Below are 24,888 nucleotides of genomic sequence, written 5' to 3'. Positions count from 1 at the left end.
AAGCTCGTTTGAAACTCCCCTAATTTCATATTAGGGGAAATTGGTAATTTGGATTTAGGGTTCTTCAAAAATTGGGATTAGTAGTTGAATTTCGAGCCCTAATATGAAATTGGGAGAATTTCAAACAAACTTTTACACTCGAGGGTTTTTTGTTGACCAAATTGCCCCTTGCATCGTTAAAGAAATTGACAAGAATACTAGCATGTCCTTGAATTGCTACAAATACGAAACTACAATGACAAAATTGACGGAATTGAAACTACAAGGTCAAAAGTGGTCGAAGTGCCAAACTACAGGGACTAAAAGTGACTTTTGGCCTTTAACTTTTGACGCTTTCCACTCTCACCAGTGGATAAGATGCAAATATTGACTTCAACAACATTCATAAATTGACTATAAGATGCAAATAAGATGCAAATAAGACATGGCTTAACTAAATTGACTATATCTAGAGCAGTATGAACCCCTCCTTGTTTAGATTAGGTTAAAGTGAAATATTTTATAAAAATACAAAAAGGATTAAGAAATATAATAAGAATAGGAACAGTTTCATACCATTATCACAATTATTAAGTCCTTCAGGCATAGTTACACAAATCTTAAAATCTGAAGAATTGCTTAGACTTAATCTACATCAAGTTTGTGGTTTGAAGAGAGCATATGCGTGCGTGAGTATATTTTGAAACGAAACAAGGAGGAAATTGGTAACAGACGTGTATATACATTTGGTTTAATTCTTTCATCTTTTTCAAATTGGTAAAAGATAGGAATGTTCCAACAGACGTCTCTACGTTGGACACTTTCCCACTATATAGGTTGTTCGTTTGAACTCCTTGTTTGGGACCATAAACTCACAATTCACAAGAATCAATCTCTTTTTTTTTTTATGACCTTCCCATATTAAGGTCCTGCCTGACAAGATTTAGTTCTACTATACGGGGTATCAAAACATTATACTCATCATATATCTCACATTTGACACAATGTTAATCCTGTTTACAAACAAAGATTCATAGGATGTCATCCTACATCCTGGGCTTTCGAATTTCTAATCCCCGAAAGCTTGGTTAATCGTCGAAACTGCAACCTATTATGACCCTACCAGGCCAAAACCAAGCAATTCAACCTCGTTTTACTGGCCTTTGAACATAAGATTTGTTAGGGTCTTCAGTCTTGAGCTTTGGAGGTCGAATTTCCCCTTTCTTGGCCTGCAAATGAACACATATAATTGTATATTGAGCAACTATCATTTTCTTTTAAATATTTGAATGACACGACAATACAGGTCAGTTGTTGCTCATAACAGAGTAGCTGAATGAGCACATCTCACCTTCTTTCCACCCTTCATAAAATCCCTCCAACTTGAAACCTGATCATTAAGTGAAAAGGGAAATGAAAAAGAGTGAGGAAATTGAACTTACATATATGATCAATGGATTTGGAAATTAAAATTCTAAAACTGGAATTGTAGACATAATTTGTCATTCAACCTAACGACATATTACGCAAATCAAATTAATAACTGTAAAGAACCACATGTCAAGCAATATGAGAGTTGATTGGAAAACTGTGTCCAGAGTAAAGATTTCCGAAAATTTTGGAAGAAATATAGCTGCAATCATAGACTTGACGGGCAAAAATGAGTTCAAAGCTGGAAACATGGACATCTCCCCATGATATACATGCATCTTATGCCCTGTAATACGAAAGTTCAATATTACCTTTGAAGAAGGAAATAAAATACTTTGCAGCCTTTGGAAAATAAAAAATATCATGATACAACATATATTTCAATGGAGATGCCCTTCAAAAATTCAGTGGGCACTGGGTAATAACAAGAGGTACAGGTTAGGTTCTCACAGATCCTGACAAGAGAATGGCATCCAATAATATATAGAACATGAGATGGTTTGAAGTCCCCAAGTTCTTGGATATTTAAATGCTTCCTGAGGGCTTACTAGTATAGATAACCATAAAAGTTCACAATTCAAATAAGACCTAACCATCAGCACCCATTTGGCCCATGACAACCACAAACTAGCCATTGTCAATTTGATTAAACTTGGCTTCATTGTGGACAACTGAACATGTATCTGTAGCACGTCCAAAATATCTATATTAACTGCTCATATCTCCTCCGTTCCTCATTCTTTTATTTTATTTGGTTGGCATTTAAATGTATGAGACAGGCAGTTGAATCAACTGTTTCAGTTATATTAAGCAGGCAAGATCCCCTACATTGACTAGATTTTGTTGAACGAAAAAACTTATGAATAGAATAAATTTTGAGTTCTACATAGTACATGCATAACCTGGGAATAACAGGGGCAACTCCCCTTTACCTTAGACCTTTAATCATGAGAACAACCAAACACATCCAACAGATAACAACATTTAGCTACAATCTTGTAAACTTTAAAGCATAAACATAGAATTAAAAACCATGTCTAAAGGAACTGATGACAATAACTACCTCATATTGTAAATTCAAGCCCAACTGCACACATTTTATGTTGCCATACATAGAAAACAGCAAAAAGATAGAAACAAACCCTTTGTTCTCTTGTTCCTTCCCATTGTTCCTCATGCTCCCTTTTTCTTTTCCACATCTCTTTGGTTTCTTCTTCATCTTTTTTCAATCTACCTTCCTCTTCTGATATCTAATTGGCAATGAAGACAAAGAAAACTATTACATGGAACTTTAAATACGCAATGCTCAATGAATCAGAGGAAAAAAAAAAAACTACATTTTCAGCATACCCTCATTTGCATTTTTCTCCTTCGCCATTCTTGTTCTGTTAATATTTCTCGAACCTTCATTTTCAGTTCTTGCTGGAACTCTTCTGACTGTTCATACTGTTGTTCATATTTCCCCTGTATCATATAACAAAGAGGCACAATGTTTACTTGGTTGCTTCCCTAAGCCGGAATTGGGAAAGGCCAACAAAAACTAACTACTTGAATTATGGACCCCCATCTCCAAAACACTCCCCATTCCCTTCCTCACAACAGGGGAAACATCAAAAGAAATATAAAAGGAATATTACATAAATCAGTAAACAAAGAAGGATAGAGAAGGAACCATAACTAAAAAGCTATATGAATAGTACGCAAAGTAAAAATGAACCTGAATAGTATTTTCAATATGCTATGCTATCAAAGAAATATAAAGAGTAAGACAACCTGACTTATGAATCTTTATTTATTTATTTAAGTAACAGGAATTTTCATCAAGAAGAAAAGAGTAAAAAGATAGTGAACAGGGTCCACTTCCGTAAAAAAATAAACACGAAACCTGGAACAACAAAACTCTATCATAAGAGGAATACAACAACCCAAAACCAGAATTTCCAAAGAACTATAAAACAACTGCTTTCATATCTAATAAAATAGGGTGCTGATTTTCCCACACCCCTTTTGTCCACTTATACTCCCCTTTGTTTTTTTAATACTTTTTACTCTTAACATACAAGGGAGTGTAAGTGGACAAAAGAGGAGTGGGAGCATACAATTTCCAACAAAAGGAGTGTAAGTGGACAAAAGAAGAGTGGGAAAATCAGCTCCCATAAAATAACATAAATTTTATCTCTTTCCAACAAAAATCATGTGATAGGGGTTATTAGCTGAAAGTTCAGTAAACAGCCAATTATCTAGGGCATTCTTCATGGGGCACTTTACCATCAGCAATAAGGTATAGAAACCCCCACCATCACTAATTTACCAATTTTGTAATTTATTTTGGGCAATATTAATTCTATAAGTCAAATCTACCTAATTAATTATAAAGATTTATCAGGCAAAAGAAAAAGGATCTAAATCTGTAAATGATGCCACCAGATTGGTCATAACAAGAAACAGATATATGCAACATATGCAAGCGAAAAAGATATCAGGGATCTGAAAGTACCTCATCAACCAATGATTTAATTTTAGAAGCTGTATCTTTCTTCAACTGCTTCTTCCTTTTTGCTCTAAGTTCATCTGCAGTCCATAATAAGAAATTATAATTGCTTTTCCCCCCTCCACTAGCACAAACCCCACCCAAAGAACAAATAACTTAATAATTAAGAATAAAAGATGCGAGAAGGATAAATGGATTCTACATTACTTCAGGATAGCACAAAATAATTTATCCACACCTATATGCTTGCATGTAATATATGGCCAAACGAGTAGCAAGAAAATTACAGATCTGTAATTTGAATGCTTCATACTTATCTAATCTAACCAAACCACATTTTGAGATTTGTTAACGCTTTTGGATTTATTAAGAGCCCAATGTAGATAGGAAAATCTAGCCACAAAAACAAACAAAAAAGAAATAGACTTTAGTACTGACCTTTGGCTGCATTGACTTGGCTAATAATATAATCCCTTTCCTGTTGATCGAGTAAGAGCTGTTGCGCTTTTGCCAATGCTGCCAACAAAGCAATAACCAAAGGTTAATTTAAGCAAACATTTCAATATAGAAATACAAATATCCAGTCATATATGTATTACAGATAATTTGCATCCATACTCTGTACAAAACCAAAACATTAGGAAGCACCACACTGTCAACAGCTGCCTACCAACAAGGGAAAGACAATGCATCTAATGTGATGTCATCTTGTACATGTTCAAAGTAAAAAACACAACACTAACACAAATGACACATTCAAAATCATTATTTTTTTCTATTTTCTTTTTGGAGAAATAAAGAGTGTACTGATAAAAGTCAAAAGGTACAAAAAACTTCTGCCTAGCTGTAAACAAGATATCCACAATCTAGGCAAAACTATATGATAATTCTATTAAATCGAGCATACAACTACAAACATCTCTCTAAACACAGAATACAGAAGTCAACTTAGCTCCCAGTTGCAACCAATGCCCAATGGGTACCCATTGCCCATCCCTAACTAAAGGTAACAAAGCTGCCCTACTATGAACTAGAGTAATGAGAATATATAGACGATACTTTAGAATTTAAAGATCAAGACTGGTACTACAGGATTCACAGATACTTCAGTCTACGTATAAGCTTACTGAAGCTATCCAAAATCATGTCCATTCATGTATGTTTCCAGTAACATGTGTTAGTTCAGGCTTGAACTCATGTCAAAACACATTAAAATCATCAGATTTAATTTCAAAGGAAAACTATATATTTATATTTATATACCAAATGTATGTTCAGTAAAAAAACTTGAAATAAAATGAAAACTGTTAAAAACGTATTTAAACCCAACACACGGTATAAAACATAGATTTAAGCACCTCCAAATGCCTCCTTAGCCTGTGGATGCTTGCACTTATCGGGGTGAACCATTAAAGATAACTGTAAGCAATTCAAATAAATATGTGTCAACCAATGACTGAATCATAAGTAAGAAATCACCAAGAAAATGGTCATACCAAATTCAAGTTGGAGGAGGGAATTACCTTACGATACTGCTTTTTGACATCTTCTGGGGATGCATCAAAGGGTAAGTTAAGATACTCAAAAGGATTTAACTTGAAGCATGAGAGGATCCTACATATTTTTGCCAATGCCGAGAAAAAGTTAATTAGATACTTGTGACATACCTACAAAATGTTTCTTTGCATTGTGTGATAAACTGATAGCGACAGATATATTACATTTTATTTACAAAAGCTCAAAATTCATTCAAAGAGAGAGAAGACTATGTTGAGTGGGTAATGTCCAGTTGTGTCCTTTATGGACAATGCTGTTTAGGGAGACCAAAGTTGAGTTGGGCAATTCCAGAATCTTGTGCTGCATTACCATGTGCAAAGCCAAAGTTTTTTGGAGGGAGGAAAAGGGGGCTTGGTGCAAGGTAGATTTGCTGTACTGGCAATATTTTGGTCTGTTTGGATGGAGAGAAGCAAGAGACATTTTAAAGATGCTAAAGGGGAGTGGATTTTTCATGGACAGAGTTTGCTTCTGGGAATCCTTGTGGGCTTCACAACCCCAGAAAACAAAGCATCCTCTTCTCTCTAACAATTTGAACATTTATCTAACAATACGTTAGACAAAACGCTCAGCTAGCTTGACCTATTTCAATCTATCCATTATATAGCATTCCGCAATGCATAGATGCACATTCTTCTAATCTAGTCCAAAAATAATGCACAAGTACACACATATACTTCGAAAAAATTCCAACAACACATGTTCAATCATATTAAACGCATTACAGTGCAAACCGCGGCTCAATAAATCTTGTCAAAGTATGTATGAAAAATAAAAAGAAATCTGAAATGCAGTACACCTCATTAATAACTCTAATTCCCAGCCAAACCCATAGGTAGGCAATACATATTGCAACCTATTCGATTTCAATCAGGGCAATACATATTGCAACCTATTCGATTTCAATCAGGGCAATACATATTGCAGCGCGTGAATTTCAATCAGGGTTCCATTAATTGCCCACAAATATAAATAACCCCATCGCCAGAACCCTAGTTACCAATTAAACTGTAACCATAACCCTAGTTACCAATTAAACTGTAACCATAACCACATCGTTTGGTAACAAACCCAGATTATAACTCATATTCAATAACATACACACATATAACATATATGTACATGCACACATAGAGAGAGAGAAAACCTGAGGACTTGGTTGTCCCTCTCAACTTCACTAACTTCAGCGAAGAAGTTCTTGAGAAGCAAATCGTCGTCCATGGATGTCTCACCCCCCTACGAATTTCGATCTGGATCGAGCGTACCCAATCGCGGCACGGTATCGATCTGGAACGAAAGATTTAACGACTCAGTTCCACAGGAGAGAACACTACCTGATAGACGACGTCGCTGCTACAGAACAGTACCTGGACCTTTGACAGCAGACGAGCAATCGAGGGCACATGAGGAGAGTGCTACACGTTTGATTTTTTTTGGACGAATAGATTCGAAGGGGTGGGACGGGTAATAAATGGATGCAAACGGCTCTAGTCCGTTGGATCTAATCCAACGGATGAAAAGAAATCCAATCTTACAGTAGAAACGGGTAAAATAAAACCCGCATTTCTAATGAACACCCGACTAAACTTGAACAAAACGTAGCGATGACTTCACTCCTTGTCTCCAACCTGTGAAACAACTCCCTCTTCTTCCAAACCAAGTCTACCATGGATGATCGCCGAGATCCTATCCTCCCTCTCACATTCGCCTTTCTCTCTCTTTCTTTCTCAAATCTTGAGGCCCATCAAGAAAAATATTCCACCTTCCCAGCAATTCTTCCCTCAAAGAATCTACAGTAGCAACCTTCAATCTGCTACCTCCTCAATTTCATCCTGGTGTGTCTTGATTGGTAGCCTAGAGAGGTAAATATGCAATTTTTTTTTTCTAAATCAGCGAAATTGGTGTACTGAAATCTGGGATTGTTCATATAAATTAGGCTTTTTTTTTTTTTTTTTTTTTTTTTTTTTTTTTTTTAAATTTTTTTAATATTGAGTTTTAGGTTACAATATCTGCCTGTGATTGATGCTGGTTTTCAGTTTTCTAGTTTCTAGTTAGACAAACCATTTGCAGAGAAGGAGAGGATTATATATTAATTCTGCACTAATTGGCTGCTGTATTTTTCAATGATGAAGCAAATGTTATGAACGCTTATTTTGTCATGTTTTGAAGGCTTATGCATGTGTTATGTTCTGAAGGCTTTTAAGAAAATGAAATGGTGAATAGGCCAGAAAATTTATTTGTTCATGGGTTTGCTAATACAGGTATTTGGTTTTTGTTTAACTTAAGTATTACTAATACGTAAAAACTTGATATTGTTCAACTAGCTAGCCCCTGTGTTTGTAGTCATAAAGCATGTATATGCTTATAGGTCTAGCCACACCACATTGATTTATTGTTTCTGTTAGAAGAGTGTTTGGTCTTTATACATATATATAGAAAATCTTGACTGAAAGATTTTATTTATGCATAGCACTCATATCTTACAAGTGTTCTTTAGAGGGATGGTTCTAGAGAACTTTGAAACTAGAAAACTGAAAATTACAACTTGTTTACAACTGAAGCAAAAGCTTCTATTTAAATAGCCGAATCAGAAAGGGTTGGCAACATTGGATGCTTAGAATTTACTATTGAGGCACGGGTTTTCTGCTTTTGCTAACTGAAGCAATATTCTTACTTTTGACTTTGACTTCTTTGTTATCATGATGACTTGTCGGGGAATATCGACTGTAGTGCTTTGACTGATATCATGATGACTTGTCGTGCTTTGATCGATGGTGCTGTTGCTTTAGTGACTAATCTTCACTAAGATCATATGAGTCTTGTACCGTCTGCGGATAATCGACCATCGGAATTTCTGGGTGGAATGAGGCTGACTAGTGGAGGATTCCACCAAGTCAAAATGATTCCACCCAGAAACTTGACCTATTTCAATCTATCCATTATATAGCATTCCGCAATGCGTACATGCACATTCTTCTAATCTAGTCCCAAAATAATGCACAAGTACACACATGTTGTAACAACCCGGTCCTTAATTAATATTTAATTATTAATTTATTCTGGTAAAAGACACTTATACTCCTAGAATATTTTATTAGTTTAAAACTGACTTTTTGACTGGGAAGAAATTTGGGGATTTACTTGTATCGTATGTAGAGCGCGATGAAAGGAGTCCGTAGACACGTAGTGGACTCAAATCGAAGTTGTAACGAAGAGTTACGATCAAAAGAAGTTCAGTGGCATAACCGTAAATACTTCAAATTTCAGTTTTAAAACCTCTTCCTCCTCCTCGAGTTCGAATGACTTTAGGAGAGGGTTTCTCTCACTCGACCACCAAATTGAGCAAGATCGGTGCCAAATGAACCACCTCACTCCCTCTTTCGCCAACCCATCCTAGCGTGATCTGCCACTAAACAAAGTGTGTTAGATAGATTTTTCTTAAACTTTCACCATTGCCTTTCTCTTCCCTCCGACCACCAAATTAGTCGAGGAGGTATGGATTTCTAGCTATTTTCCATGCTCTAGCTGCAAGTTGGATAGGATTTCAGATTTCAAGCGAGATCGCTCGATTTTTAAGTTAGGTTTTGACAGATTTGGGTCATTCGGTCACTTTCGCCATTTTTGGGGTAGGTCCAAGAACAAAAGTGGTTCTAAATGGGGTGTTATAGGATATGAGTCTTGAGCCGTGATTCGAGTTTTTCCGACGGCGTTATCGCTTAGCACCACGCACGCAGCGCGTGGCGCGTGAGCAGCAGGTGGGGACCACAGTCAGTCCTAGAATAATCTCCTAGTCCACACGAGCGCGAGGATTACGCGGATCTTAATTCGGATAACGCTTGAACCCCGAACGGATCTCGCCAAAGGTGTGATTTCCGTTCGACACGCTTGAACCGCTGGATCGCATCAATTTCAAGTATGTTGATTTAGGTAATTCCGTGGATCGATAGTATTCGACTGATCGTAAAAGAGTCCCGGTTACTCCATAAATGTCACCTAGAGCGAGTTTAATGATAAATAAACCGCTTTCGGATAAACAAACGAGTTATGATTAGGAACAAAGGAAAGAACTACGTGTGGCTTGATCTCTCAAGAAGGCGTACGAGGCTTATAGTTATCACCGCAACACGAGTTAGAGCTTAGGGTTTATGTTATTGTTTTTAGGCATTTTCGTCTTTTACGACCCCTACAGGTGTTAGTTTTAAATTAATAAAATATTCCAGGGGTATAAGTTTCTTTTAGTAGAATAAATTAATAATTAAATATTAATTAAGGACCAAGGTTGTTACAATATTTAAACGATCGACCCAATTTTCACTTTGGAATCGGGTCAACTGCTTAACGATCCGTCGAATACTATACGATCCGCTCGGGTTCAAACGTTATCCGAATTAAGATCCGCGAAATCCTACGCGCTCGTGGGGACTAGGAGATTATTCTAGGATCGACTATAGTCCCCACCCTACCGCCACACGCTCGCCCACGCCCGGCAGTGGTGCCAAAGCGATAACGCTTCTGAAAAACTCCAAATCACGGCTCAAGACTCCTATCCTAGGTATAACACTCATTTGTAACCATTTTGTTCTTGACCTACCCAAAACTGCCTAATAAAGGACTCAAAGTCCACAAACCTAACTTAAAATCGAACGATCTACGCTTGAAATCTCGAACTTATCTAACCAAAGCAGCTAGAGCATGGAAAATAGCTAGAAATCCATACCTCACTTGACTGACGGTGGCCTGAGGAGAGAAACGGTGAAAGTTTCGTAAAATTTATCCAACACCACTGCTTTGTGGTCGATTCCGAGACCACACCATGATCACGCTAGGATGGGTTGAGACTGAAAGAGGGAGTGAGGTGGTCTGCTTGACACTAATCTTGCTCAATTTTGTGGTCGGCCGAGAGAAACCTTCTCCTAAAGTCGGTCGAACTCAAGGAGGTGGAAGAAAACTGAGTTTTAAAATTGAAGTTTGAAGCATTTACTGCTATGCATCAACTTCTTTTGATCGTGAATCTTTCATAACTCGATTTGAGTCCACTACGTGTCTACGGATTCCTTCATCGCGCTTCTACGCAACAGTACAACTGAAATCCCTAAATTTCTTCCCGGACAAAAAGTCAACTTTTAAACTAATAAAATATTTCAAGGGTATAAGTGTCTTTTATCAGAATAAATTAATAATTAAATATTAATTAAGGACAGGGTTGTTACACATGTACGTCGAAAAAAATCCAACACATGTTCAATCATATTAAGCGCATTACAGTGCAAACCGCAGCTCTATATATCTTGTCAAAATATGTATGAAAAATAAAAATAAATTTGAAATGTAGTACACCTCATTAATAGCTCTAATTCCCAGCCAAACCCATAGGCAATACACATTGCAACCTATTCGATTTCAATCAGGAAAATACATATTGCAGTGACGTGAATTTCAATCAGGGTTCCATTAATTCCCCACAAATATAAAATTCCATCAAGTCAAAAGGATTCAACCCAGAAATTCCGGTGGTCGGATTATCTAGACACTCAAGACCCATACGATCTTAGTGAAGATTAGTCACTAAAGCAACAGCACCATCAGTCAAAACCACTCGACAAGTCATCATGATATCAGTCAAAAGCACTACAGTCGATATTCCCCAACAAGTCATCATGATATTAGTCAAAAGCACTATAGTCGATATTCCCCGACGAGTCATCATAATAACAAAGAAATAAAAGTCAAAAGTAAGAATAATGCTTTAGTTAAAGCAAAAGCAGAAGACCAGTGCCTCAATAGTAAAATTCTAAGCATCCAATGTTGCTAACACTGATTCGGCTCTTTAAATAGAAGCTGGCTTCAGCTTGTTGTTGATGTGAAAAATGGTTCGGCACTTTTCCGCTTAACTTAGTGATGTTGGGTTTTCGGTATGCTTCTGGCCTCGATAGAGCGCGTGATCTGCAAGATAACAAACGATCGGTAAGACAAAAGACACCAGTGGTACCACCAAGGCTTTCCGATGCTTAAGTAAGTACGGATTTAGTAAACTTGAACTAACATATCAATAAGCGTGATGCCATAAGTTCCGATTACTCCATTTTGGGATAGTAGTCCTTTTATAGGCTTTGAGATGTGTGCATTTTGTTTAGAATTTCATGTGGATCAGAGACATCGATCAGGTCCGCCACGTTCCTGGAAAGGGCGCGTTCTAATTGATGAATTGGTAGGCATAATGTCAAGGCTACCATGGTCGCTCCGCTTTTGTCCACGGTTTGGTCCTCATAGGTCGCTCATTTTGGTATAAACAGGAGTTCCCAAGTTCTCATCCGAGAGTTATCGTGGGACTTGACATCTCTTTAGGAATCAAAATGTCGCCCTACCGCTCAGAAATTTAGCGTAGAGGAGCTTAATCTTGCCGCCTGCATCTTTATTCGAAGCAGACGTCCGGACTCCAAAGGTCGCTTCTATGAGGAGTGATGGGACAAAGACGCTTCGCCTTCGCGCCCCTCGTCGCCGTAATATACGCGACAATGAACGCACATGGCATGTCCATTCATGCAAGAGGCGCCATTAATACGCCGCTTGGTTTTTCGGCGCATCGCTGCAACTCCTTGTCATATAAATAGGAGTGGTTCCTAAGAGAAACTCACTTTGCATTTGTGAGAGAAGCAAAAGCTTTGTTGAGGCTATTTTCAGAGCTAACAAAGAACCAAGGTGATTTGAGCAAATTGATCGATTCAAGGCGCTATTTCCGACGCGAGCTAACGACAACCAAGGCGATTATTGAATAGTACGATCGGCAAGTTAATCCACTTCCATGCATACAAAGCTCGAGATAAGGTACCGTTCGGTATTCTTTCAAGCTTATACGCTGTGGTACGCTCATTCCTTGGCATGAGCTAGACCGAACTTTAAGTAGGGTTCCGCCGCAGAGTCTAGCTGCCATAGGTGGCGTAGAACTCTAGAGGCTAGTCTTCCGCATGGCGCTTAGTTTATTTTTCTTTGTTTTGTAGATGTCCAATAGCGAGTCACTATTCGAGTGAGCCCAATGTGTCTGAGTAGAGCCATTGGACGCATCAACGAGGTACGAGTAGTGAGGTCATGAGCCTCGATACCGAGGGCGAGAAGATACTGATGTCGAAATACTTGAAGGCCCAAGCCCTGCTCCTACCCACGCATCGAAGGGACTCATGACAAGCAAAACAAGACTGGTTGTGGTATATCGCGACGATAGTCGTGGCAGTGCTTGGGTCAAGATGGCGAAGTTCCAGTATTGGAGCACTTGCCGGAGGAGCACACCACCATCAATCTGAGCCTCCACGCCCGCCTTGGAGAGACGCGAACGATATCCCGATTTAGAGGTGACCATAGTTCATGGGGAAACCGTAGGGTGCCCATGGCGTGCCAAGAAAAATCTCTTTAGAGTAGATTACCTAGAGCCCAATAAGCTTATCGAATGGGAATAGCCAAGTATCGTGGCCGAGAATCGCATCCCTTTAATCCGGTAAAGATGAGGATTCTGGTTCTCTACCGAATCCCTCAAAGAACCCAAGGATGACGAGGTCGTCTTTTTACGCACGCCGGTCGGGGTTGGTCTGCCATTGCACTGCAGTAGAAGATCCTTGCCCAAATTGGGTATGCTCCAGGCCATACAATCTCAACTTCGTGGCCTTGATGGGGGTGATCGCTACATTCGGTATTGCTCGAGAAAGGAGCCTTAGAAATGAAGCTTGTTAAGGCACACCCATCCCGGTAAGGCTCAATGTCCTTTTGTGTCTTCAGACCTTCATGTCGATTATGGCCTTGATTTTGCTCTGGATTCACCTCGATCCTCTTTGACTGATCATGAAGCGAAACTTACCTAAGTCCTTAAGTATACCAATATAAGGGCCAAGTTGTGTAGGTGCTCTTCTCACGTCCCGCTTTTTACCAACATGCCATCAACGATACCTCTATGATGCTACCTGATATGTTCAAAGAAAGATTCTGGTTGCCAACGAGCCTTTGATATGTTGCCCCTCATTCTTCGACGACATGACATTGTAGCAAAGACAAAGCCCGATCTGATGAATGTCGTATGCTCGCCATCGGTAGGGTTCATGAATATTTGATCATACCCGAGTATGCGCTTCATGAAGCCGAGTAATCTCATGATCGCGCGTAGCGCCCATGAGCCTAGTTGATACTGGGCCAACAGAAGCTATCCTTCGAATGTGCTTTGTTCAGCCAAGATAGCCTGGCACATTCGCCACCCGCCCTTCACCTTCGTACCATTACCGAATTTGCAAGCTTACAGTAGTACGCCGTCGATAAAGCCGATGGCTTTAGCTTGTCAACTTGCATGCATGGCTTCGCTCGACATCATACGAACGACGCTTTGTCTTATAGGCAGAGAGATGCCGAGCTTATGGCTAATGACCTTAGGAAATGCCGGCATGTCATCATAAGACTAGGCGAACACCTCCGAATGATGTCGTAAGAACTTGATGAATTATGCTCTGAAGGTGGGGTGAGGCGGTGCCGATTTTGACGCACTAATCAGTTGCTCTTCGTTAAGCGCCATCGCTTCCACTCTTCAGCAGCCGTGTTTATGGTGTCGTGTTTTCTTCCCTGAGTTGTCAACTGTCCGTTATCGCTCGTGCCCCTTGATGTATATGGCCTCGGGGTTTAGAGGCGATCGATTTCATCGCTGCGTAGCACTTCGGGCACCGAGTTGGTCTCCTTGGGCGGTGCGCTGCCATTGCAAGTCCGGAACTTCGCCGAACATATGGGGGACAGTGCGCTTTAATTCCGGTGAGTGCCATTCGTCTAACTATGACGCGTTATATGTCGCAAGCGTCGACGGCGAGAAATTAGTCATAGGTCATTGTTTTTTGAAGGGCAACGCCAAAGCGATAAGGCGACTTACACCTTTGCCGACTAGCCATTGGATCAGTCCCTGAGAAACTAAGCAAGGTGTTATCGCCGATTGACTCAAGCTATCTCGTTATTCCCATGCCTCAAAGCATCGCAAAAATTACATTTACCGAACTTCGTGTCGATAAGTACCGCTTACATCATAGTCGCAATTTCACCGAATGATCATCGAGGTCATCGCTGGGGTAAAGGACTCCTTCTTCCTCTTCACAAAATGTGATGGGCTCCACCCTACCTTCTGAGCCTTGCGCCGGCTCACTTATATGCCGTAAACTTGAGGGTAGTGAGCGGCCCGCATCGAAGCGGTTACTCGCACCGCTGGGTGGGCCTCTGGCGATGGTGTTGATCATATATATCCGCGATTCATATTTGGGATCGGCGCTATGAGGTCGTGCAATGTATCGATCCGCTTTTCTCCCGATCAATCGCTCAACGATTTTCTCAGCTTATGCAATCTCGCATATTATGGTCGCATGAGTGGTACCAACAGAATTTGCTTGTATCCCGATTGTCCTCCGCCGATTGGGCTGGTGATTTGGCTTTGTATTATCTCGCGTGCTCATTCATCGTGACAACCTCGTAATGGTATTCGTAAGAGTGAAGACTTCTGAGCGCGATCGGGATTCGATAGGGCGCCCAAAGTGGTCATAACGATCGATTTTTCCTTTCCTTTCTTCGAAGTTTCGCTGATTGCCATGGTCATCTTTCCGCTTGTGCCCGAGGATTTGTCGTTCTTCTAGGGGCGCACGGAGATTCTGCCTGTGATAACTCTTCAATGTTGGCTCTTGCAGAGAAGGCCCTGACTTTAAGTTGAAATATTCGGCCTTGGCATGAATTGTCGCTTGCTTCATCACCATCATAAGTGTCGCTTGCTACCGGCACGAGGTATCGAAAGTGTGAGGATCAAGGCCACTCTTGAAGGCACCGATGCGCCTCGGCGCTCGCTTCCGACACCTTGAGTACTCGTGACTAAAGCGCAGATATTCTCGCAATGGCTCATCTTCTCTTGCCGAATCGCGTACGCATCATCCGCGAATACGACGGTCCGCTTGGATCATAAAGTGATTGAGAAAAATCTGCCGCCTCGCCGAATTAATCCATCGCTTTCGCTTCAACCCAGTAAAACCGCTTTAAGGTCGCTCGTAAGAGATGACGGAACAAGAAGCATTGCCTCTCATCGCGAGACCTTTGCATCTCACGCCGATTGGAAGGAGTGAAGGTGTGTCAAGGGTCTTCCACCCTGTAGAACGGTATACATAAAGGTCAGATATTTCTATCTTGCCGTGAGCGCTGCTTGGTGAATGGTCCCTACAAACTTTCCCCATTCCTGCCTCCCCGAGTGTGAACTCGATTGTTTTCCATCTTCCGACTTTCAAAAGAAGTCGGATGACGAGATCTCGCTAGGGTTTTCTGAGCCAGAACCTCTAAATTTTTCTCGCGGCTTACGGTCGGCCTTCGAGTACTTCGCTGGCGCTACAACGGTGGGTAGATTCTTTGGTTTTGAAGGGACATACTCATAGTTTGATTCGCGGTAGATTCTAAGCCCGAACTTTCCGGATGGGTGATTTGTTCCTCGTAACCCTCATCCGCGGTCCCTTAGGTGAGCATTGATCCTCGACGGAGATCTCGCTTTTGTTGCTCAATGTGAACTGATACAATCGAGTAAACCTTTTCGCTGATGTGGTTGATCCTTGGGTGCCGAACTACCAATCGCTTGGGGCGATGCATTGCCTTTACTACCTTCCTACCCTTCTTCGCCGACTTTAGGAAGATTGGGTGGTTTGAATGTTCTGCGTGCCGCTAATTACAGGCCGGGTTTCGCTCACTTTGGACGAGAGTAGGTTGTTATGTTCTTGAAGTTTAGCCATGTCTTGCCAAGAGAAGTTATTTGAGCTGAAGTTCTCGCCGACGGTGGTTTGTATTACGTGAATTGCCGAAAGGAGTGCAAGGGGTAGCGCAGGGCTAGCTCCGCTTTGCCTTCCAAACGATAATCCATCTTCTAACAGAACGCGTTGGTACCAAATGGTCCCCATGTGTTCTAGGGATAAGTGGGTTGATTTAGATCGTTTCTCACATACTACGCCAAATTGTTGATGCGAAAAATGGTTCGCACTTTTCCCGCTCAACTTAGTGATGTTATGTTTCGTGATGCTTTGCTTGAGAGCGCTGATCCGCAAGATAACAAATGCTCGTGAAGACCAAAGGTACTGCTGTGAGCCTCCGATGCTTAAGTAAGTATGGCGGCATGCGTATGCGGTATGTTCGGGACATTCATCAAGTCTTCAACCGACAAGTGCAAAACCTACAATCGCCTTTTACAAAAAGTATGTGCTCGAACTTGTTCGCGTCAAGAAACAAAAGGTTTCTCACTAAAGTTTGAGTTGTCTACATCACCAAGGGGTGAGGATCAAATTGGGAGGATCTCCTTCTATCTAACAATCGTGATCCATCTACCAAGGCAAGACAGTAATCACGGAGCTGATTCATCTTCGCTGACTCATTTGGAGGCGATGATGGCTACGGCTAACGTGGCAATGGGTCGTGTTGTGTCGAGTTTGTGTCGCGTTGGGATAAGAAATGTGCCAAGAATGCTCAACCGAAATCCAACCCATTTAATAAACGATCGTGTCGGGTTTGTCGTCTTAAACAAAGTTATTAAACAGGTTACCTGGTTAATAACCTTTTACTCATTCCTAGTTTCCAATAAATTTGTACACTTACAGGTATTTATAGTTAGATGATTAGCACATTAATTTGTGTCATTAAAATTAAAATTAAAAAATAAAAAATGAAAAGAGGAAAAATTAGAAAAATATTTATTTCACATTAAAAAAAATGGAGTTTCACTAAAACACCCAAAATGGGGGTTGAAATTATAAAAAAACCCAAGCACTATTTAAACATATAAACACACCCAAAACCCATCATTACACACACTCAAAACCCATTTATAAACACACCCAAAAAGTTGACTTTAGGGTTGATTTTGGGTGTGTTTCTATGTTTAAATAGTGCTTGGGTTTTTTCATAAATACATGTCTAAGATTGGGTTTATTTATAAATTTGTATTTAAAAAAACAGGGGGATACATTTATTTTATTTTATTTTTTTAAAACAACATCATGACATGCTTCCTGATTCCACAATAGGAGCCTTTAGTTTCGCTTCTATACCTTTTCTCTTGGGGCTCATCACTTGAGCTCCCAAAGATCACACCCTTAGCTGGAGCATAACTTGTGTCGTGATCTCGTTGCTATGCGTTTACACTGGGTGATCTAGGGCCTCCAGTTGCTTTTGCATGTCTTGAGAGTAAAAATCTACCATCTTTTATAGCTTTTGATTCTCTTCCTACAATATTTCAAGTTGATGTTGATTTGCATCTGCTGTGCCAATCTTTTAAACTCCTTATAACATGTTGACAATCTTCAACCAAACTCCGCTCTGCCACCAACTGAGCTCTTAGCACCTGCACCTCATGGGATTTCACAATGAGGCAATGCCCTACACTTATGCATAAATGCCACACTTTGCACACTCAAAGTGCCATGACATCACTCACCACCCGATTATCATTCCTCGTCCCCAAAGCACGCGCACATTCCTAGGAATCACCAAACTCCTTGCAACTCCAATGGCAACATCGTTGTCAAGGAGTAATGTGTCGTTTACGGTTATTAATCCTCGTGAGGAAGCAAAGTAGGGCATCCACACTAGTGCAGCCCCTTGCCCCCATGTTTGTGTTGGGGGAGCTAGGTTTAGATCGAGAGAAAATGAGAATGAAGATGCCATTTTATTTATGAGTTTAAGGAGAATGGGAAAGAAGAAAATTGGCAGAGCTAGGCGTTTTGTTTTATGAGTTCTGATTTTTTTTTTCTCCCTTTGTTTTCTTTTAAAGAAAAGAAAGAGCTCTATATTTTTAAATTTAATTAATATATTTGTAAAAATAAAAAATAAAAATAGAAAAGAGGAGAGGAGAGAAGGAAAAGACAAAGTTGTGTATATAAACATTATAAATGGCAAACGATGTAGCATATAATCACAAAGTTGTCCATAGCATGATGGATAAAATCTTGGAGAGGAATGAAAGTGGCAGGGTTCGAAACTCCTAGTGTGTATGCTAAAGTCTCCATTTCCTTACATTTTTTAGCAGGTTGGTAGGCATTACAGGAAATCAAGGAGGCATGGGGAAAAAATCAGAAACATGTGTTATAATAGACGACTATAAAAGGAAACAATGGGAGAAAAAATCACAACTCAAAAAACAAAACATCTGCTAATTTTCTTCCTTCCCATTCTCCTCAAACTCAGAAATAAAATGGCCTCTTCATTCTCATTTTCTCTTGATCTAAACCTAGCTCCCCTAGCACAAACATGGGGTCAAGGGGCTGCAGCAATATGGATGCCCTACTTTGCTTCCTCATGAGGATCAGTGATCGTAAACGACTCATTACTCTTTGACAATGATGTTGCAATTGGAGTTGCAAGGAGTTTGGTGATTCCCAAGGATGTGCGCATGCTGTGGACGAGAAATGATAATCGGGTGGTGAGTGATGTCATGGTGCGAGTGTGCAAAGTGCAGCATCTGCCGCAAGTGTGAGGCACGACAGGACCCACCCGGATTTCCTTGGAAACCGGACAAATCCCTCCTTAATACCGACATCACCTCGATGTCGGGCCCACTTACTAAAGAATCGAGACTTCTACCAAGATTTTCGCAATCTCCCCTATAAATTGAACATTTCCCAAACTTCAACCTACTCAAAATTCACAGTTTAACAATCTCAACCAGCAGCATGCTTTACAAGTAAATAAAATATACAACAAAGGCCTCGGCCTCACAAATCAAACCCTATGCGGGCGATAACAGAGCATGTCTAAGAATTTCAGTTACAACAAGAACACTGGAATAAAATGAAGAAAGAGTTCCTACTAAAGCTCAAGATTCGGGAGCACACGATCCCGGCTCAATTGGAGCTCAGTCAACTACTAGTTGGGGGCGCAAAATAGAAAATTGTGAGTGTACAAAAATAAAGTTCAGTTCAAGTAAGAACCAACATAATATAACCCCACCATTAGAAAACCATGCAAGAAATCCAAATGCATCCCAAAACCCTCATAATCAAGTATATAAACATATACCAAATCAATTTAAGTATCGGATGCCAAGTCCGAAATCCATAAAGAAACTTTACAAACCCATCATCACAAACTTAAACATCCCACAACTAAACTCTCGAAAGCGTACCCAATGGCACGACCGGCGAGGAAGTATCCTCACCGAGAAACAAGAATGAATAAGTAGTTATATATACATAATAATATATAATATAATAAAATGTATATCATATAATATAAGCAACACCTAGTTGTACCGAGGAAACAACCCAACCGGGGGATTGTTTGACTAGTCCACATGGCAGAGCAATTCCTCAATTCACCATGTGGCTAGGGAACGAGCCGTCCAAGTGGGGACTAACTCTCACCAACACGCATAGCCGAGACTCTCAAAGCTTGTACACCTGAAAACCCCATACGCGCGCAGACTACCCAATCAAGGGTCTACAACAACATCCCGTCAAGGATGTCCCAGTCCGACAAATTCAAGTATCTCAAATTTCCGTATCCAAGTTCCAAATCCGGGGAGGTACATAGGGTAATGCTTATAGCACTCCAAACTGACATTCTATACTCAAACCTTTCCACAATCTCAACTCAACAACCCAAGTACCCCACACATAGATAATAGGTAGAAATTCTCAAATTCCATACATACATACTCAAGATACTCAAATATGTCAAAACCCAAAATATAATGCCAAAGCTTTAGAAGATATGCAATATTGTCAATCAAAATATAATAAATCCAATATACCATTTAAAACAATATGCAATATTTTTCCATCAATAAAACCATGCTTAAGATTTGAAAACAAAGTCCACTCACAAGTAGTCCCACACTGCTTGACATTGAAAGGGTCCCGCCTGCTGTGTATGCATGGTCGGAGTACCTATTCCGAATCACGAATATGAGATTAACACAAAACGTATCGAAAAGGAACTTTAAATTAAAATCCTAGTTTCCCGGGTTTCTAGTGCGTGCATGAGGAACGAGACAAACTGAAAGTTCCTAAGGGTTCCATAAGGTTTAGGATACACGTCATGTAAGTTTGGTCCGAAACAGCGGTTAGATCGCTCACGATAAGACAGTAAACATAAAACTCAAACTTTAAGTTATTGAATCGGAACATCCGGGGCTCCAATTCACGATCCGCGAACTCCTAGACGATCCGATTCCGATCGACAATCAAACGATAACCAAATTGAAATTCGAGAATACCGTTACACTTGGAACACCACAAGGATCATTTTAGGACATTAAGACAGGCTGACATTGTTCCCACGCACCACCCCATGTGTTGGCAACGCATGGGTGCCCAAAGAAATTTTCGCGTCGGAAAAACTCCAAACCGCTGGCCAAGACTTCCAGGTTACATAAATCACATGCATTGGGGCAACTTTTGTTCTTGGACTTACCCCAAAAAGTCGACGAAAGTGGCCGAAATCGAAGGCCGAAACCGCTAAAATTCCCATCGCTTGGAAACGTTTCAAAACTCAGAAATTAATCCTAAATACCACAACCAACAGCTAGAGCATGTTGAAAGGATAGAAATACATACCAAGTTCGAAGAATTTGGTTGTCGGAATCTCCCGAGCTCCTTCAAGTTATGGTAAACTGGCGACTCTTCCGCAATTTCAGCTACCACTGGCGGCGGTGGCGGCGAGTGAAGGGTTGGGATAGGAAGAGGGAAGTGAGCTTGACGTTTTGGTACCAATATCACGAAGTTTGGTGGCCGGTGGAGGAAATGGCGGAGGAAAAACTGTGCGGATGAACAGTAACCAAAGGAGGGTTGTTTCTGTGCGCGAGAGAGAGAGAGAGAGAGAGAGAGAGAGTGAGAAAGAGAGGGAATTTCTAGGTTTTTATCAAACCAACTTCAAAGAAATTACGGTTATGCCACTAAACATGTTTTGATCGTAACTCCTTCATTTCAACTCCAAATCGAGCTCATTACGTGTCTACGGACTCATCTCAGTACGATCTACCCAAAAATACTAGTCATAGCCCCAAACTCTTCCCGGTTAAGAAAAATACCGAAATACCCCTACCCTAAGGGTAATTTCATAAATTCATATTTAATTGAATTAAGTACTTTAAATAAGGAATTTAATTTGGAGTCGGGGTGTTACAGGCACCGCCTCATTATGAAATCCCATAAGGTGCAGGTGCTAAGAGCTGCAGTTAGTAACAAAGCGGAGTTTGGTTGGAGATTGTCAGCGTGTTATAAGGAGTTTAAAAAGGGATATGGCAAAGACGACGGAGGCGAATCAACATCAGCTTGAAATATTGTAGGAAGAGAATCAAAAGTTATAAAAGATGGAAAATGTTTACTCTCAAGACATGAAAAAGCAGCTGGAGGCCCTGGATCGACCAGGTAAACGCAAGCAATGAGATCACGACACAAGTTATGCTCAAGCTAAGGGTGTGATCTTTGGGAGCTCAAGTGATGAGCCCTAAGAAGCTGTGCATGAAAACCCAGGAGAAGAGGTCTAGAGGGCCAAACTAAAGGCTCCTATTCTGGAATCAGGAAGCACGCTAAGATGTTGTTTTAAAAATTAAAATTAAAATTAATGTAGCCCCTTTGTTTTTTTTTTCAAATGTGAAATAAATATTTTCCTCTTTTTATTTTTTATTTTAATTTTAACGACACAAATTAATGTTCTAATCATCCAACTCTGAATACCTGCAAGTGTACGAATCTATTGGAAATTAGGAATGAGTAATCATATTATTAACCAGGTAACCTATTTAAGATGACCTCGAACGACACGAAACGTTTATTAAATGGGTCGGGTTTGGGTTAAGCATTCTTGACACGTTTATTATCCCGACCCGACAAGACATGACCCATTGCCACGCCTACTTACGTCTCCCTTAGGACATTTGGCGATTGCCTACTTCTCCCTTAAGACGTTTTGGCAGGTGGACTACGTCTCCCTTTAGACGTTTTGGCGTGGACTACGTCTCTCTTAAGACGCGTTTTGGCAGCTGTCTACGTCTCTCTTAGGACGTTTTGGCAACCCTCATGACGTTTTGGCAATTGCCTACATCTCTCTTAGGACGTTTTGGTGGTGGCCTATGTCTCCCTTAATGTGTTTTGGCAGTTTTCTATGTTTCCCTTAGAACGTTTTGGTAGTTGTTCTGCGTCTTTTTAGGACACATTTAGACAGGGACCTGTTTGACATGCGTCTCCCTTAAGACGCTTCATTGTAGTCGTCCTACCTCTCCTTTAGGATGCTTTTGGATGGTATCCTACGTCTCCCTTAGGACATCTTGGATATCTTCTTGTGTCTCCCTTAGAACGCTTTGGATCTTCTCTTGAACACTTTTTTTGAAAAACTCAAATTTTCTTTGAAGTGGAGTGGACTTAGTCATTTGCTTGCCAATGTATTGTGATCCGTTGTTAATGACCATCAACTGTGGGTAGCCGAACCGACAGATGATGTTTCTCCAGATGAATCGTTCCATGTTGGCTTCTTTAGTAGATGATAAAGCTTCAGCCTCGATCTATTTAGTAAAGTATTATGTGGCAACGATCATCATGTCCTTCTTGGCAGGTGCCGGTAGCAGGGGGAATAATCCTTATTTGGTTAGAATTATTCTTACCTAAAAAGATTATGTGAATTACTCCAAGAGATTTGATGGAAATTGGTTCCTTGAATTTAGGGAGGTATTCCTATCTTAAATCAAAGATAATTTCCCTAATTAAATAGGATTTAATTGGTGTTATTAGTTGACTTAAGGTATATTCCTTTTTCACGTATCGTCTCTTTAGTGGCTAGCGAAATATGTGTTCCCACATAGTGCATTTCATGTGTGAAGTTGAAACAAAACTTATACTTCTGTCAATGGTACTCATTAACTTTCAGTTTCATTGTACTTTGAAAATTACACATATCCATGAAGAGTTTGAAAGCTAAGTGTTGTCATTGAAGAAAATTTATGATAATCATGATTTTGTAATCTAGGTTTATTTTGTTCTATATCTGAGTTTGTCATGGGCAGCTGGGCTCATTCTTCCTTCTTTCTTTTTTTGTTTTATGTGTGTGTGTGTGTGTGTGTTTATACACTTTTCAAACATGTGGCAGATTAAGTACAAAATCAATCTTTCTCCTTCTCTATGTTTCTTTTTTTGGATAGGAAAAACAAATATGTAAAAGAATTGTACCCCTTGGACCTTTTTATTGGAATAAATGAATTTGATATAGCTAAATTAAACAGAGCCTTTGATATTTATTTATTTTTATTTAGTGAGATTCCTGCTTTGGTTAATTTCCATTGTCATTGAATTGAAGTGTTGGGATAAGGTTGTGGAAGGAGGCAATGTGTAATTTGAACCAATGGGCTATGGACTTCGATTGCAATTTGAAGAACATCAAGGGGTTGATAGCTAAGGCTAAGGAGGCTGGGCTGTGATTCGGCTTGGTCCTGAGCTTGAAATTACTGGTTATGGCTGCGAAGACCATTTCCTCAAGCTTGATACTGTTAATCATGCGTAAGTTCTTTGCATTTCAAACTAGTTTTGAAAAAGAACAAAATGGTATACAGAGTGTCAACGCTTTTTGTTGACAATACATCATCTTTTGGCCTCATTTGTGGATTAATTATGTATAAAAAAAAATTAACTTACAAGGAAATTTGTAAGTTATTGTTAATGGTAATCTTGTATGATGATTGAGAAGTGTGTTTGAACAAAAATATTATCATGATACGCCCAAAGTTGTGGCTTGAAATGTATTATTTTGAATATGTTATGATCCCCATATTAGTGTGGATACGTTATGATCCCCATATTGCGCCAGTGTATTGTTCTTCCATCTTAGTGCCCTTGTATTGCCAACATACTGCTCGAGTATTGCTATAGTAGTGCCCATGTATCGCCTTTTTTTTCAAGTACGTGCTGGAACTAAATTATAAGGGGAGTATGGAGTTTTTGTGTTGCCACTCTATTGCCTTGGTATTGCCACTTTTATTTTTCAAGTGTATTCAAATGTAATTATAGTGGGAGTATGAAGTTTTTGTATTATCATCGTATTGGCTCCCTATTGCCCTGATATTCTCACTGCATTGCCATCGTATCACCTTTGTTTTGAAATTATAGTGGGATTAGGGACATGTAACATGAACTCAAATGTGTGGAATTATAATTTTAGACCTTTGATATTGAAGCCACTGTCGTAAGGAACATGTAGCATTTTCCGGTGTATTTTTTTGATTTTTCATTAATTATTTACGAATTTTTTAAGATAGGAAAAAAAAAAGGAGGAAGAAAGCCGACATGTGGCGCTACCATATAAAGACACGTGTCACGAATACTTACACCTCGCCAGTAAGTAGCTGCCACATGTCAATCAACTGTTTAACATCCCGTCCTGAAATTTAATTTAATTTTTAAAATTCTGAAGTGAAAGGACAA

At 39.9% G+C, this 24,888-nt stretch overlaps 1 protein-coding gene and 1 long non-coding RNA gene across 2 annotated transcripts; one reads left to right on the top strand and one right to left on the bottom strand.

The window, feature by feature from the left end:
* Window positions 1-941: 941 nt before the first annotated feature.
* Window positions 942-6,920, bottom strand: LOC103329365 (Chaperone DnaJ-domain superfamily protein). Its single transcript, XM_016791311.2, has 10 exons — window positions 6,823-6,920; window positions 6,603-6,742; window positions 5,425-5,515; window positions 5,260-5,320; window positions 4,340-4,417; window positions 3,908-3,981; window positions 2,761-2,874; window positions 2,553-2,660; window positions 1,331-1,369; window positions 942-1,208 (listed from the first exon to the last, which is right to left on the bottom strand). The coding sequence occupies exons 2-10, from the start codon at window positions 6,674-6,676 to the stop codon at window positions 1,122-1,124; spliced, it is 726 nt and encodes a 241-aa protein (XP_016646797.1). The 5' UTR covers window positions 6,677-6,742; window positions 6,823-6,920; the 3' UTR covers window positions 942-1,121.
* A 141-nt stretch (window positions 6,921-7,061) lies between these two features.
* Window positions 7,062-24,263, top strand: LOC148920665 (uncharacterized). Its single transcript, XR_016127032.1, has 2 exons — window positions 7,062-7,317; window positions 23,768-24,263. It is a non-coding gene; the product is annotated as an uncharacterized LOC148920665 (long non-coding RNA).
* Window positions 24,264-24,888: the final 625 nt, after the last annotated feature.

The sequence above is a fragment of the Prunus mume genome, linkage group LG1, assembly GCF_029339155.1.
Source record: "Prunus mume cultivar Tortuosa linkage group LG1, ASM2933915v1, whole genome shotgun sequence".
NCBI classification, from domain to species: domain Eukaryota; kingdom Viridiplantae; phylum Streptophyta; class Magnoliopsida; order Rosales; family Rosaceae; genus Prunus; species Prunus mume.
Note: the sequence above shows the minus strand (reverse complement) of the source record. Positions and strands in the feature narration are given on the sequence as shown.

What these genes read in the sequence shown, in the direction of transcription:
- LOC103329365 (XM_016791311.2), bottom strand. Translation starts at nt 6,676, where the DNA reads ATGGACGACGATTTGCTTCTCAAGAACTTCTTCGCTGAAGTTAGTGAA. An exon ending in TTAAATCATTGGTTGATGAG is followed by an intron (nt 2,875 to 3,907) that starts GTACTTTCAGAT and finishes TATATGATACAG; the next exon opens with GGGAAATATGAACAACAGTA. An exon ending in TTATGAAGGGTGGAAAGAAG is followed by an intron (nt 1,209 to 1,330) that starts GTGAGATGTGCT and finishes GTTCATTTGCAG; the next exon opens with GCCAAGAAAGGGGAAATTCG.